Source organism: Monodelphis domestica, chromosome 3 (genome assembly GCF_027887165.1).
Source record: "Monodelphis domestica isolate mMonDom1 chromosome 3, mMonDom1.pri, whole genome shotgun sequence".
In the NCBI taxonomy this organism is placed as follows: Eukaryota; Metazoa; Chordata; class Mammalia; order Didelphimorphia; family Didelphidae; genus Monodelphis; species Monodelphis domestica.
The window spans coordinates 287,625,374-287,641,172 of NC_077229.1; the positions used below are offsets into that span (position 1 = coordinate 287,625,374).

The 15,799-nt window shown below is 36.1% G+C and overlaps 1 protein-coding gene across 1 annotated transcript in view; it reads left to right on the plus strand.

The window, feature by feature from the left end:
• MEP1B (meprin A subunit beta) overlaps positions 1-15,799 on the plus strand; it is a 65,977-nt gene that overhangs the window by 29,195 nt on the left and 20,983 nt on the right. The window contains exons 2-7 of the mRNA XM_056821068.1: positions 501-551; positions 640-683; positions 2,156-2,231; positions 3,006-3,123; positions 9,321-9,499; positions 15,064-15,282. Coding sequence (XP_056677046.1) covers positions 501-551; positions 640-683; positions 2,156-2,231; positions 3,006-3,123; positions 9,321-9,499; positions 15,064-15,282 — 687 coding nt within the window. The remainder of the gene's footprint in view (positions 1-500; positions 552-639; positions 684-2,155; positions 2,232-3,005; positions 3,124-9,320; positions 9,500-15,063; positions 15,283-15,799) is intronic.

A 15,799-nucleotide genomic window follows, 5' to 3' on the forward strand; every position in this document is an offset into this window, starting at 1 on the left:
ATCTGTCAAATTAGATGGACCAAATATTACATTCCCCTCCCATTCAGCTTTATTCACATAGAGTCATATGGGCAGTCATGGTTTCTGTTGCCTAGGAACTTAGAAGGGAATTCAGGCTTAACTTGGAAGCTTTGGTCTGTGTCATTTACGAAAAGCTTCAGTGTATATTGAAGTGGCCACATATGGACAAGTCAAGGCTGACTGCATCAGCCTGCAGCATTTGGTTCTAATTTGGTTCCAATTCAGTGCAGCCTGCCTATGTAAATGAAGCCTCTTCCACGTCTGCCTTCCATCTTGCACAGAGGGAGTCATTTATTATCAACTCTATTGATTTATTCTTAAAGTCAGTCAATGCTCAAGGCAAATAGGAAAACAGATTGCATGAAGTGACCCTAGTAGGATGAGCTACATTTTTCATGGTGAAGGGACCTAAAGATTTTCTGTTCTCCTAAATACATATCAAGGTTAACCTTGCTCTCCTACTTTTTTTGTCTTTTCAGTAATAGATGTAGATGGTGGCAAGGAACAGGATATATTCGACATTAATGAAGGTTTGTGGATTCCTTTCTTTTGATAATTCCACTTGCTAGTGTGGGGTTCTACCCACTCACTAATATCACGTCTTGTCTTGCTATTTAGCTTTGGGACAGAACCTTTTTGAGGGAGACATCTATCTTGATGGGGTGAGTTGGCATGATACAATGATATCAATGACCAATGCAAGCTAAAATATTGCCTCTCTGAAGCTGATTTAAAGATGCAAGGGTATGTAAACCCTAACCAATGGAGGCGGCATTGAATCACTGGGAATCATTTAATGAGGCACACTGGAAAAAATGACTTGATTCACATTAACATAATTATATTTTCTTTGCCATGATTTGGTGTAAATTAGTTCCAAGACCATCATCATTAACCATATGTAGGTGGACCCTGTTGAGTAGTTTAAAAAGATTTTTTTTCATGGATATCATGAATTTTTACATTGCTTTTATTTCCAAACACATCCCTTTCTTTCTCTCCTGCCCATTCCTGGAACAAAGAATCAAAAAGAGAGAGGAAAAAGCAATTCAGAAAAACTAACCAACACATAAATTGAGTTTGATAGTGTATACCATATTTCAAATCCATAGCGCTTCAACCTATACAAGGAGGGAAAGAGAAGTACATTTTTTTTCATCTCTTTTCCAGGACCAAGCTTCTTGGTCATTATAATTATATATAAGCTTGACATGCTTATACCAGATTGTCAACCTGGAAGGTTTTGATTATTCTATAAAACCATACTAATTCAGATTAATTGAAGAAAGATTAGCTCGATGAAAAAAATTCTAAATATGAAAATACTTTGAAAGATTTTGGTTTATTAATTTCAATAATCAGTCTGTCAATCAAAAATCATTTATTAATTAAGGAATTGGGGATACAAAAACAAAAATGAAAATTTCTCTACTCTAGGATTTTGTGCTCTACAATAACAAAAATTAAACATAAATTATTGCTTCATAGAGATCCTACCAGATCCATCTAATAAGTAGGTAGGAATAAGTTAGCCAATCAGTAATTGGCACATTGTTTAATGAAAACAGGTATAGTCATAACACCTGTTTTAGGAATATTTAAAAACAGTTTATTGACTTAACACTGTAAAAAATATCTTTTATTTATTTATTTATTTATTCATTTTTTGAAGGATTGAGTTTTAGCAAACTCCATCTTCACAATGCAGTGGTAGACTTTAACCCTGCATATAGCTGAATTATCACTAAGTCTGCAACAGTACAGTTCAAATTAATGAGCTTTTGCTCTAATTTTCAGATAATTATTTAGCTAATCTGAGTACAAGAGCCTCATTACAGCCTTTCTGCCAATGGCGATTGAATTTCTGCCATAGTCATTGCTAGACATAAGCTTTGTGTGCCTCTTTTTCATACTGTCCTGTTCCAAATCAGTGCTACGGATGCATTATTCTCCTCCTGACCTCTTTCTTACTAAATTGTTGAAAAACAACATTCGTCCATGTGCCAATGATTTGTTTCTCCCGGTGTTTGGGAGATTCCTAAACCGCCTTTTTCGCTGCAACAAACACCCATCTGTTCCCAGGTTGCTGCCTCACCTCTGAATAAGCACATCCTGCTTTTATTTTTCTTTTCAGAGAGACAGGAATTCCATTATTGGTGATGAATATAGGTGGCCTCACACAATCCCTTATGTCCTTGAAGATAGTCTGGGTAGGTATTGAATTTTGGCTAGAGTTCTTCTCCCTTCACCCCTCTATTCGAGACTCTGGATTCCTTCAGTCTCCAGCCTGTAGGTGCCCTTGAGTTCAGATCCCTTTTTGTTGGAAGAGAAAAAAGCTTTTGTTTTTATTTCTCTCCTAACCTTTCAAAGATGTTGTGAGCGTCAAATGAGATAGTATTTGCGAAGTGCCGGGCACATAGAGAAATGCGAGTTCTGCTGATGATGAAGGATTCGTCTGCACAGAGGCAGAAGATGAAGCCGTGGAGAAAGAGGAGAGGACCAACTTTGAGGAGGACTTATGTTAAAGGCTTAGGATGAGGGTCAGGAACGAGTAAAGAAGACAGGAAAGGTGAGGTTAGAGAGGCAGGAGGAGAACTAGGAGAACATGGAATCTCTGAAGCCAAAGGAAGAGAAATTATGAGGAAGGGAGAGCCAGTTATAGGGTCAAAAGCTGCAGAGTCCAGGAAATATGAGACCTGAAACAGGACTTGTGAATTTGGCCATTGGTAGCCTTTGAGAGTCAGAGTTAAAATTTTTTTTAATTCTTAAATTTTTTTTTACCATAGTTACATGATTCATGCTGTCTTCCTCCCCTTTCCTCTCTTCCTTCCCCCATCCCTCCCCCTGGAATTGACAAGCAATTCCATTGGGTTATACATCTATTATCTGAGAGTCAGATTTTAGCACGGGGTAAAGTTCAGCTCTAAATCCTTGATCCTACTGGTGGTTAATCGGCACTGTTTTTGTCTCCTCTTTCTCTTCAGAAATCAATGCTAAGGGTGTTATATTGCATGCATTTGAACGGTACCGTTTAAAAACCTGCATCGACTTTAAGCCATGGGAGGGCGAGGACAACTATATTTCAGTGTTCAAAGGAAATGGGTAAGAGAAAGATCTGACATTCTAAGAATTTCCTGAAAACTTTAGCATGTCATAAATTAAAGCAATTACCCCTACGCCCTTTATTTTTATGTGCCTTCTGTGATTAGCTTGGGCAGAGAGGGGGCCCCCGTGGATGGTGCTGGGCCTCTAATCATGAAGACTTATCTTCCCGAATTACATTAGACCTCAGATGCTTATTTAGCTATGTGGCTCTGGACAAGCCATTCAACCCTATTTGCCTCAGTTTCCTCATCTGTAAAATGAGCTGGGGAAGGAAATGGAAAACCACTTCAGGATCTTTGCCAAGAAAACCCCAATTGGGATTATGAAGAGTTAGACACTACTGAAAAAACAAAAATTGTTTGGTTCATGCCTGGAAAGTGGCATAGGAAGACGGGGTGGGAGGAGATGGCCCAGATCTTGTTAAAAAAACAAAAGCAAAAACAACTTTGAGGATTATTATACACTTATCTCCCATAACTACAACCCCAATCACCCATGTTTTCTTTTCCTTTTTTTTTTTAAACCCTTACCTTCCGTCTTGGAGTCAATACTGCAGAAGAGTGGTAAGGGCTAGGCAATGGGGGTCAAGTGACTTGCCCAGGGTCACACAGCTGGGAAGTGTCTGAGGCCAGATTTGAACCTAGCACTTCCCATCTCTAGGCCTGGCTCTCAATCCACTGAGCTACCCAGCTGCCACCCCCTCCCCCATGTTATCAATAAGCAAAGAAGAAAAGGAATTTTCTCTCCTTTCTTTTCCACATATGTCTTTGGCTGCTATTGATGTTTATTGTATTCTGCTTTGTCCATTTATTAATCAACTTCTATGTGCAAAGCACAGTGTTAGACATGGTAATCATCAAAGGTGATCAAAGGTGATGGAGACAGAACCCACCCTAATATCATTTCATTATTAGCATTCTTAGGTCTTGTCATTCAACTAATTCCAAACCTTATAACCATAATCAAGCCTCTTTCCTCAATTAAATTCAGTAATTGTTTTTTGAATTGAATTGATCCATAATTTGTCCATAAGAGTCAGTGTGATTTAGTGGCTACAGAACTGACCTAGAGGCCAGGAAGACCTGGGTTCAAGTCTTGCATTTGGCTGTGTGACCCTGGGCAAGTTATTTAACTTCTGAGTGTTCTAGATCAGAAGTGGCCATCTCCAGTGCAGTCTGAACTAGATTAAAATGTAACTGGAAAATATATAATAAAATAAATCAAAATTCAATAAGACATAGATTTTGTTAATATGTGCTTTTGTAAGTCAGTCTGTACCCAGAAATCCTTATGTAAGGTTTAATGGCCTCTGTTTCTCTCTATATTGTGTTATATTTAAAATAGTTGTCTGCCATAAACTGTAAGAGTTAAAATAGTGGAAGATATAAATTGTAGTAGATATAAGAGTGGGTGAGTAAATTGTGACCGCAGGAAATATGTTTTCACTACAGTGTCTTGTTTTAAATCAAATATAAGGTGGTCGCCAGGGAAATATTCCCAATTATGAATATACCCAAGTCAACTGGGTTTTATAGAGAATTTAATTAATAATACAATGAGGAATTAAAGAAAAGAGAGAAAGAGAGAAAAAGGAAATAAATATGAAGGGCCTTAAGCCAACATGGTCTAGACCTGAGTCTTAAGAGAGAGAGAGAGATCAGTCAGTCAGTCTTTTATCACTCACCACAAGGTCTGTCTAAGCAAGGATTCTAGTGACAGAGTCTCCTCAGAGAGAGTTCCAGCCAGAGTCCTCCTCAAAGAGCCTTCCAGCCAGAGACTGTTTCAAAGGGCCTCTCTCAAGAGCCTCCAGAGGGACAGAGTCCCCTCAGAGGAGCTCCAGCGAGACTTCCTTAGAGATTGTCCTCCAAGAGCTTCCCTTCTCCAGAGATCTTCAAAAAATTCTCCAAAAGGATTTTCATAAGAGCTCTTCCTCAAAAGGATTGTGCTTCAAGAGATTCTGCTTTTTCTTATATAGGGGGTTTTCGCCTATGTCACCTCCCGTAAGTTCTTCCATCTACCAATCACAGTAGACGTTTTCCAAGGGACAGCCCATTCTGAATTCACTGCTGGGTCAACTAATCCCTTTAGTAAGTTTGAACCAGAAAAACTTCTGAATAAGTTTTCACCTCTTTGCTCCTGGCAAGTTTACAAGTTGCCTGACCTTTAATAGGTACTTAGCACCCCATTGTATTTCTTCTAAAAATAGGCATGGCTTAAAGAACTTTTTGCCTCATTATAAGTATGGGTTTAAGCACTTTCATTGTTTAGCAAGGAGTTTTCTCCCCTAAAGCAGTCTTAAGTATGGGTGGAGTAGAGGTCCTCCCATTTCTGATCCAAGTAGAGTTCTCACTGTCAAATGTGGAATGTTCCCAGTAGGGAATTGTTCCAATTGAGAATTCCCCAATGTGGAAATTTTTAACATTCACAAGTCTGAGAAATTTCAAGATTCACAATTGATGGAGAGAGTTTCTTGAGTTCCTTTGGTAAATGAAGTCATAAGTCTAGTCTCTATCCCTCTGCTACTGTCATACATAGAGAGACTTTGTTAAATGACTTCATGAAATTCAGGAAACTAAAGTTATGGCATTTTCCTGAGCAACCAGTCAATAAACATTTAATTCAATAAACATTTATTAAGTACTGACTATTTGCCAGGTACTACACTAAGTTCTGGAGATATAAATAAGAAAAAGAAAGATAGTTCTTGCCTTCAAGGATCTTACAATTGAAGAGAGAAGACACAACTCAAAAGGAAGTTGGAAAGGGGTGTGGGAGTGAGCCACCAAGAGGTACCCTGCATGGGGGCATCATGGGTATTGAAGTTCAAACCAATCAGAGCTGCAGCTGGAAAAATAGAGTAGTCTGGTCAAAAAAGAAATGAGTTTATTTTTATTTATTTATTTTTAAACTCTTACCTTCCGTGGCTCCAAGGCAGAAGAGTGGTAAGGACTAGGCAATGGGGGTTAAGTGACTTGCCCAGGGTCACACAATTAGGAAGTGTCTGAGGCCAGGTTTTAACTGAGGACCTCCCGTCTCTAGTCCTGACTTTCAATCCACTGAGCCACCCAGCTGCCCTGGAGTTTATTATAATATTTCTTATTTGTAATAAACACAATTGGTTCATAGTCATCATAATTTCCCCAAGTTCTCTCAAACTACATGTTTAATAATTAATTCTAGAACTGTATTCAATTGTTGATCTGGATGTTTAGTTCATTGGTTTGTAGTTTTACTCATCTATCCTCTATTCCTTTGAAGAGGGGAGGACATTGGTTTATCTCTAGTCCGGTGGTACCTTTTCTGATTTACCACAGTTTCTCCAAGGTAGTTCCCATCTCTTGGGTACTCCAGCAAAATCTTTTGTTGCTCTGAGTGATCTTACATAATATGCTTGCTTATCTTAAGAACTTAATTTTTAGAAACCCATTTTTGTCCTATTCTCTTCATTCCAAATATTCATATCCCTGATAGAGAAAAATGAAGCAAAGGAGGAAATGAAGTTTCATTTTCTCTTTTTCTTTTCTGCATCTGACCCCTATGCCATACTTTGTATTTTCTGAAAAACTCAGATTGTTATGAACTTCAATCATCCTAGTAATTCTTACAAGTATTTTTTCATTTTTATTCTTATTTGACACCATTTAATTCTAATAAGATAATTCCTAAAAAGCTGAGGTGAGGAGACAGCTAAGTGGTTTTGTGGATAGAGAATCAGGCTGGGGTGCAGGAGGTTCTGGGTTCAAATCAGATCTCAGACACTCTCTAGCTGTGTGACCCTGGGCAAACCACTTAATACCCATTGCCTGGCTCTTATTGCTATTCTGCCTTAGAATCAATTGATTCTAAGATGGAAAGCAAAAATGAAAAAAAATGAAAAAGCAGAAGTGAACAGCGGTGTTTTTGTCAAACTGAGGGCTGGGGGGAATCATTCCAACCTCTTATTCTTCCACCTCTACCTCCATCACTAAGGAAAAGATACATATGATGAAAAGGCTTATATGGCAAATTTATTGACAATGAACTAAGAAGACACGATATTTCGTTTCAAGTCTCTAGTCCATCCTAAATGTGAACTTTCAATATAGAGGGGCTACTGTCTCAACTCAAAACATACATTACCTTGCATGTGTGTTAGAGCCTCCTGCACTCTTATAGAAATGTTTTTATTGATTTTTTAAAATATTGTTGCCACTTTCTACTATCAAGGCCCAGAAGAGCAATTTTCTCTAGTCATTTACTCTACCTACTGAAAGATGAAATTAGTAAATTATGTGGGCCATGGGAAAAAGCAAAAGTAAAATTCTCAAGCATAATAGTTGTACATTCTGAGCATAGTTAAAGGCATTGGATGACAGAATCAGGATCCCAAAAGAACTCATCTAATGAGATAATTTACATAGATAAAAGGGAAATGCTCTCCTCCAACATAGATGTTAAACAACTTACTCAGGGTTATACAACTATTAAGAGTTAGAGATAGATTTGAACCTATCTCTTTTTGAGTTAAATTTGGGCATTACTCTACAAGATGAAATTTAATAGTGAGCAATATGAAGATTGGTTAAAGAACCTGGGAATGTTTAATTTAAATTAGAAAATATTAGTGGTGGTTATGGGGCAGAATAATTGTTTTTAGGTATTTTAAAGATTGTATCACAAATTTCATATTGCTTGATTTTCTAGAAAAATATATTAAATTACTATTTTACATTCAAAACCTCCCTGTTTGTGTTTCTTTGTGAATTTCCTTCTTGTTTTCTACTTAAAAATTTTACATTAAAAAGTTTAATTAGTTCCTTTTTTCTTTTCTAATCTTTTCATTCTTTTTTAGGTGGCATTATTATTACTAGTCTCCTTCTCTGCTCCCAATTTAAATCAGAAAATATCTCCTCTTTGCAACAAATAAGCATAGTTAATCAAAATAAATCCATACCTTATCCATGACAAAAAAAAGCCTATGCTGCCTCTATACATTGAGTCTGGTTTTTGCTGTCAGTAGGTAATGTGAGCAGTTTTTTTTTCAAAATAGCAGAGATCTCACTTTTTTTCTCTTTTAAAAATGTTTTGATTTTACTCTATTTTTTTTCTTGATGTTTTATGATAGTATGGACTTCTGTTTGGTCTATTCTAATTTCAAGTTGTTCTATATATAAAGTTTACTACTTTTTCCTTTTAAGTTATTTATTCTTTTACTCTACCTTTTACTCTACTTTCTTTCCTTCAAAGCTTTCATCTGATTATTCATCTTGTTTCATTTCTTCTAGGTATTAATATGGTCTTTGTAGGAAATGCTTTTTTTCCCCTTTGAATCTCTCCTTGCAGTTGTTGAATCTCTCCTTGTAGTGTGGATTTTGGGATGTCTCTGGAGCGATTATACTTTTATAGTAGTTTGTATCTTTTTTCTTTTCTTTATTTGTTTCTCTAGTCTTAGTTCCTGATTTAGGACTTTGTGCCAGGGACATACTTTACCCCATGCTCTGGTTTTGTTTGGGATAGTCCATCTTGCTTAATCATTTTAGTTCCCATGCTCACCTCCACTCCAGGTAGCATGTTTACACTAACCCTTTTTGATCTTTTTTTATTTTTTTATTTTTTAGAGACTCTTACCATTTGTCTTAGAATTAATACTGTGTATTGGTTCCAAGGAAGAAGAGTAGCAAGGACTAGGCAATGGGGGTAGAGTGACTTGTCCAAGGTCACACAGCTAGGAAATAGTTGAGGCCATATTTGAACCCAGGACTTTCCATCTTTAGGCCTGGCTCTCAAGCTAGTGAGTCATCCAGCTGTTCTTTGCTCTCCTTGATCTTTGAGGTTCATAGCACTGGGTCTTTATAGCCTTCTTCTCAACTTCAGGACTGAATGTCAGGAACTTTGGGACTTTGGTACCATATAGACTCTGTACATACCACTGCCATTTACTCCCCAGGTCTACACCATTGGTTTCTAACCCCTCTTGGACTTTCTTGTGGGGGTCCTCTCCACTTGTTCCTTTCAAATGGAGAGCTTTACAGGTTATTGCTATCTCTGGCCCATCTCTGGTTGTTTTGTTAATCTGTTTGTCTATGAACTATTTGAGGGCAAATCATTAGTTCCTAACAATGCCAACTAATCATGCCTCTTAGTATCATCTTTAGTAGATTTGTCACTGATGTGTTTAATGCCCGTCATCTTACCACCTTGTGCTCTGTGTTTAGGTGCTATTCTTCAGTAGGAAACAGACACGTTGGCAAACAGGCACTTTCCATAGGAACCAATTGTGACAGAATTGCAACAGTGCAACATGAGTTCCTCCATGCCCTGGGATTCTGGCATGAGCAGTCCCGTTCAGATCGAGATGACTATGTTATCATAATGAAGGACAGAATTCAGGAAGGTATGGTCTCCTTTTTTACTTTTTGTGTAAGAAAGTTTAGCACTAGAGACAAGTGGATGTGTCTCCTTTAGGTTATTAGTGGTTCAACAAACTTGGTAAACATTTATTATATGCCAATATTGTGCAAATAACTAGCTTTTGTAAAAAAAAGACAAAAAAGTGTTCCCTGCCCTCAAGGAGCTCACATTCTAATGGGGGAGACAACATGTAAATACCTATTTCTATTCAAGATATATATGGTATAAATGGGAAGAACTCTCAAAGAGAAGATACTAGCAATAAATGAAGGAGAAAGGTCAACTATAGAAGGTAAGATTTGAGCTGAATCTTGATGGCAGCCTGGGAAGCCAGGAGGTTGAGATAAGGAGAGAGAACATTCTAAGTAAGCATGGAGCAGAACCAGGAAAAAGGCCCGAGGATAGGAGATGAAGGGTCATAGTCAAGGTATGTCAAGAAAACCATTGACCCTGGATCATCAAGTAGGAAAAAGTCAGATTATGAAGAATTTAAAAAGCCAAACAAAGGATTTTATATTTAATCAATTGGTCATAGGAACCTGGATAAATAGATATAGGTATCATCTGTTTAATGAATTATATAGTGATTATTGAACCCATATGAGCTGATAAGATCACTAAGCAAGATATTACACAGGGAGAAGACCAGGGAGCCATGGTCATTCCTTTGTTGATCATTATTTAGTTGATGGTTCAGAAAAGGACACTAAGAAGGAAAAGTCAGATTGAATACCATGAAATCCTAGAAAGGTGAGAGTATAAAGAGGAAGAGCATGATCGAGATATTTTTAATTATATTTTTTCCCTAATTGTATAACATTAGTTTTCTGACATTTTGTCATTCAAATTCTCTCCCTCTCTCCCTCTTCTCCCTACTATCTGAGGTGGCAAGCAATATGATATTTTATACATGTGTTATCATGCAATACATATTTCCATATTTGCATTGTTGTGAAAGAAGATAGTTGTCACATTCAATAAAACTTTCATGCAGGAAAGAAAATGAAAAATGGAATACTTTGATCTGTATTCAGACTCCATTAGTTCCTTTTTGGTGAAGGATAGTCTTTTTAATTTTATTTTTTTGTAAACCCTAACCTTCCATCTTGGAATCAATATTGTGTATTGGTTCCAAGGCAGAAGAGTGGTAAGGGATAGGCAATGGGAGTTAAGTGACTTGCCCAAGGTCACACACATTTGAACCCAGGACCTCTCATCTCTAGGCTTGGCTCTCAACCCACTGAGATACCCAGCTGCCCCCAGGAAAGTCTTTTTTTTTTTATCATGAGTCTCTTGGGATTGTTTGAGGTTGTTACTGCATTGTTAATTAATAGTCAAATAATTAAATAAAAGGTTAAATAATAACTTTGCATTGTTAATAATAGTTAAATCATTTAGGTTGGTCATTGGTCAATATTGATATTGCTGTGTACAATGTTCTCCTGATTCTGCTCACTTCAATTTGTATCAGTTCATATAAGTCTTTCCAGGTTTGTCTGAAATCATCCTATTCATAATTTCTTATGGTACAATAGGATTCCATTACAGTCATATTCTACAACTTGTTCAGCCATTCCTGAATTGATGGATATCCCTTCTTTGCTATTTCCAATTCTTTGCTACCATAAAAAGAACTGCTATAAATATTTTTGTACATATAGTTCCTTTCCTCTATCTTTGATCTCTTTGGGATGTAGACCTATTAGTGATATTACTGGCTTAAAGAATATGTACAGTTTTATGGCCCTTTGGTTGTGGTTCCAAATTACTCTCCAGAATGGTTGTATTAGTTAACAGCTCCACCAACAGTGTATGTCCCAGTTTTTCCATATCCTCTCCAACGTTTATCACTTTCCTTTTTTGTAATATTAGCCAATTCTATAAGTATGAGGCGGTACCTCAGAATTATTTTAATTTTAATTTCTCTAGTCATTGGTCATTTGGAACATTTTTCATATGACTATAGGTAACTTAATTTCTTTATCTGAGAATTGCTTATTCATTTCCTTTCACCATTTATCAACTGGGGAATGATTTGTATTTTTATGAAGTTCAGCAATGAAGTTGAGCAATGAGGCCTTTGTCAGAGAGTATTGCTATAAAAAAATTTTCCCCAGTTTGCTATTTCCCTTCTAATCTTGGTTGCATTGGTTTTTATTTTTGTGTACAAAAGATGTTTTTAAATTTAATGTAATCAAAATGATTAAATTTACATTTCCTAATGTTCTCTGTCTTGTTTGATCATAGGTTCTTTCTTTATCCTTAAAGCTGATAGATTATTCTATGGTCCCTTAAATTGATTATAGTATCACCTTTTATTTCTATATCTTGTATCCATTTTGATTTTATCTTGGTGTATGATGTGGCTTCTGCCATATTATTTTTGAGGTTTCCCAGCAGTTTTTGTCAAATAGTAAATTCTTTTCCCAAAAGCTTGGTTATTTGGGTTTATCAAACATTAGATTGGTATGGCTATTTATTATTATATATTCACTACCTAATCTATTCCTTTGATCCACCACTTAATTTCTTAGACAATATTAAATTTTTTGATGATTATTGGTTTAGAATACAGTTTGGTGTCTGGAATGGCTAGGCAATCTTCTTTCAGTTTCTTTTCACTAATTTCCTAGATTTTCTTGACCTTTTGGTATTTCAGGTGAAATTTGTTATTATTTTTTCTAGTTCTATGAAATAATTTTTTGATAGTTTTATTGGTTGTGTCAAAGGATGAAGATTAAGAAAAAAACATTAGATTTAGAAATTAAGAGATCACTGATAACTTTGGGGAGAGTAATTTGAATGATCCTGACTGTAGAGAATTAAGAAGAGAGTGAGAGGAGAGCAAGTGGAGATAGAGCTTATAAGAACTTAATGACAAAAGGAAGGATAGATGTAGTTGATATAGGAGAGGTGTAGAAACTAGTTAGGATAGTTAAATCAAGTGAGAGTGAGATGTAGATATATTTGTAGATTGCAGAGAAATAGTCAGTAGACAGTGAGAGACTGAAGATGAGAGATGTGGTCAAAAAAATTGGGCAGCTGTGTGGAGAGATGGAAAAAGTGAATCTCAAAAAGTTTAATAGATATATTCAGGAACATACAGTCAACTAGCCAATGACAGAGTCAAAATTAGAAAACAATTATGGCATTTTCCACTGTTCCATGCTGCCATATATAGATTGTATCTTGATACAATGTTTAGTTTAACATATTGTATACATACAATATAACTATTATATATATTTTGTATTATAATGATATTACATACAATGTAAATATTAACTAAGTAAATAACTTAATAAGTAGATCTTGTATGGCAATCTTCTTGCCTTTCTTGCCCAGCTGGCAAGAGGAATTGGTCCACTCAGTAACAGAGAACAAGACAAGGACTCTAAATAATATTCCCAGTGAGATGAATATTTAATTTTAAGCAGTTGGCTGACCCCCTCTTACCATCTGTGGCTGAGAGTTCTGGAAGTCTCTACTGCTGCTTCAGTTGTGCCTAAGCCCTGTTGCCTTGGTGGGACCTGCCCTGACATGCTAAGCCCCACCTCTATCCTAGTACACTAGATCCCTTGTGCTAGCATTCTAAATTGTTTTAGGCTGAAGAATTTCTTCACTTAGTCTTTTTGTGGGTTATGTTGCTCCAGAATTCATTTCAAAAAATTATATCATCGCTTTTTGGAGGGTAATTTGGTAGAAATCAGATGGGTCCCTGTACCTTTCCTATCATCTTGGGTCTACACCACCCCTACCCACCAACTCTTCTGCTTCATGGCTAAATGATCTCCAATGGGTTGAACTAGATGGTCACTGAGGTCCCTTCCAACCCTCCAATTCTGTGATCTCTGACAGTTATTTAACCTTATTGAATTTTAGTCTCCTCATTCATGAAATGGGCATATGTATTATATAAAGTATACCATTAGGCTATTTGGGATCAAATGATCTAATGTATTGAAAAGTACTCTGTAATTATAAAGTACAATATAGATGATAGTTATTTAATCTCAGAATGTATTGATGGCACACACTTTATTTTTATTTTTAAATAGATTTTTATGATAAACTTGACAGTCACCAAGAGACATGAACAGTTTTTTATTCAATGGACAGAAAAAGAGGATTGTAAATGAAACCATGAATCTATCATGAATTTGTTTTTCTTGGATAGGCATATTTATTATAATTTATTATGTATTAATAAAAATCATATTTATTATATCATTGTTATGTTACACATTACATCATATATAAAAAGAATAAAAATATTACAAATAAAAAAGAAATTACAAATCTACTATGTTAGGGAAATTAAAATTATTCTACATAATTTAATAATTGATGCTATTCCATAACTGATCATTTCCTGTATTATTTCCCCATTTAAATTGTTCAGTCTATATTTCTCCATCCCTGAATCAGCTTTTCCTCTGATTTAGTAACTTATCATTCACAAAAGTCCATTATTCCAACATTCTTCTCTTTCTAACAAACTCTTCCAGGTGCCAGGGAATCTGCTAATTCAGATATGTTGAAAAGGATCTTTCCTTATGTGTCCTATAAAATATTTAATATTCCTTGATTATCAGAGAGGGATGAAAGCTAGCCCCATGTGTTTTAGTCCTCTTAAAAATAACCAATCATGTTGTCCTTATCCCCATGGTGCTATGTACTTAACTAATCATATGGTTTTCCTCATTTGCCCAGTTCTGAACTCACCCAATCTATATTATTTCTGGTGTGTCTTATCTCAAGATCTTTGGCCATGGAGAGAGATCTTGATCCAATTTATTGATTACTGCTAGCTTAACTAATAAATTGATCATGCTCAGATCATTGTCTCTGAACTTACCTTAATTTTCAGTGTAACATTGTAAGATTTGTTTATTTTTTTTGAGTGGGTATTCTATTTAACATAGTAATAAAAATTCTGCCCTTCCTGTTTGTGTCCCTTTCTAAATTTCCTTCTCCTCTCTTCTGTGATGTTCTTTTCTTTCTTCTTTATTTTTGGCATCATTCTCAATACTTCCTCACAACTTTTATCACCTCCACAATACTTCAGTCAATCATTAAACATTTATTGATCATCTGTTATGTGCCAGGCACTGTGATAAGCACTAGAAAAAGGAAAGAAAGTCTTTGAGGAATTCCAATCAAAGCCCTACTTTGTAACAGATAGATACAGTCAAGTAAATAGTGGAACTCAGTGTAGTGGATGGTCCTGTGAGTCCAGAAGACCTGAATTCAAGATTAGCTCTGTGTTTGAGGGGTTAGTCATTGAGTTTCTCAGTGCATCCAAGTAATTTTCTAAGGCCAAAAGTTACACCTAAATGTTGTTGAGCTACATTGATGGGGAAGTTTCCTCATGGGTGGCATCTCATACTGATGAAATCAGAAACATGAACCAAACTGAACTGTGTAAGAAACTATTGTTCACAGATAGCTGGCATTTGCTAGAGGATAATCTATGCTTCATACATTTTAAGCTTTAAATATTTTATGTTATTTATATAGCTTATTTTATTTATTTTATTATTTTAGGGAAAGAGCACAATTTTAATACTTATGATGATAAGGAATCAGACTCTCTGAATGTTCCTTATGACTACACATCTGTGATGCACTATAGCAAAACTGCCTTCCAAAATGGAACAGAACCAACAATTGTGACCAGAATCCCAGATTTTTTGGATGTGATTGGACAACGAATGGATTTCAGTGCATATGACCTTGAAAAATTGAACCGACTCTACAACTGCTGTAAGTATCCTGGTCTCTAGGGAACCATGGCAATATTCTCCATCTTAGTGGGGAAAAGTTTCAGCCTGTTTGGTTCTTGCAATTAGGAAAAGTTTAGTCAGAATGAAGATGGGGGAATTAAATCTGCATAGGCAGGTTAGGGTAGTGGGCTTGAAAATCAGAAAACTAAGAAACAAGTGCTGTCTCTGATATTTATTAGTTATGTCACCTTGGGAAGTCACTTACATCAGTTTCCTCCCCTGAAAAATATTTGTATGAGCAACCCTACAGGTTTATTGTGAGAAAGACTATAAATTACAAAGAAGCACTTGTGAGTTATAATTGGATCACTATTACTAGAATGAGATTTCATTGGCAGAGGGAATGCCTTCCCGGTGAGAAATGTCTCTCTGTCAATGAAGTTCAAAGTCTATAATTTATAGTTCTAGACCCCTGTCTTGGGTACAGAGAAGCTAAATGATTTTGCCTAGAGTAATTCCCATTAGACTTGAGATCAAGGATTGCTTCCCCCCACCCT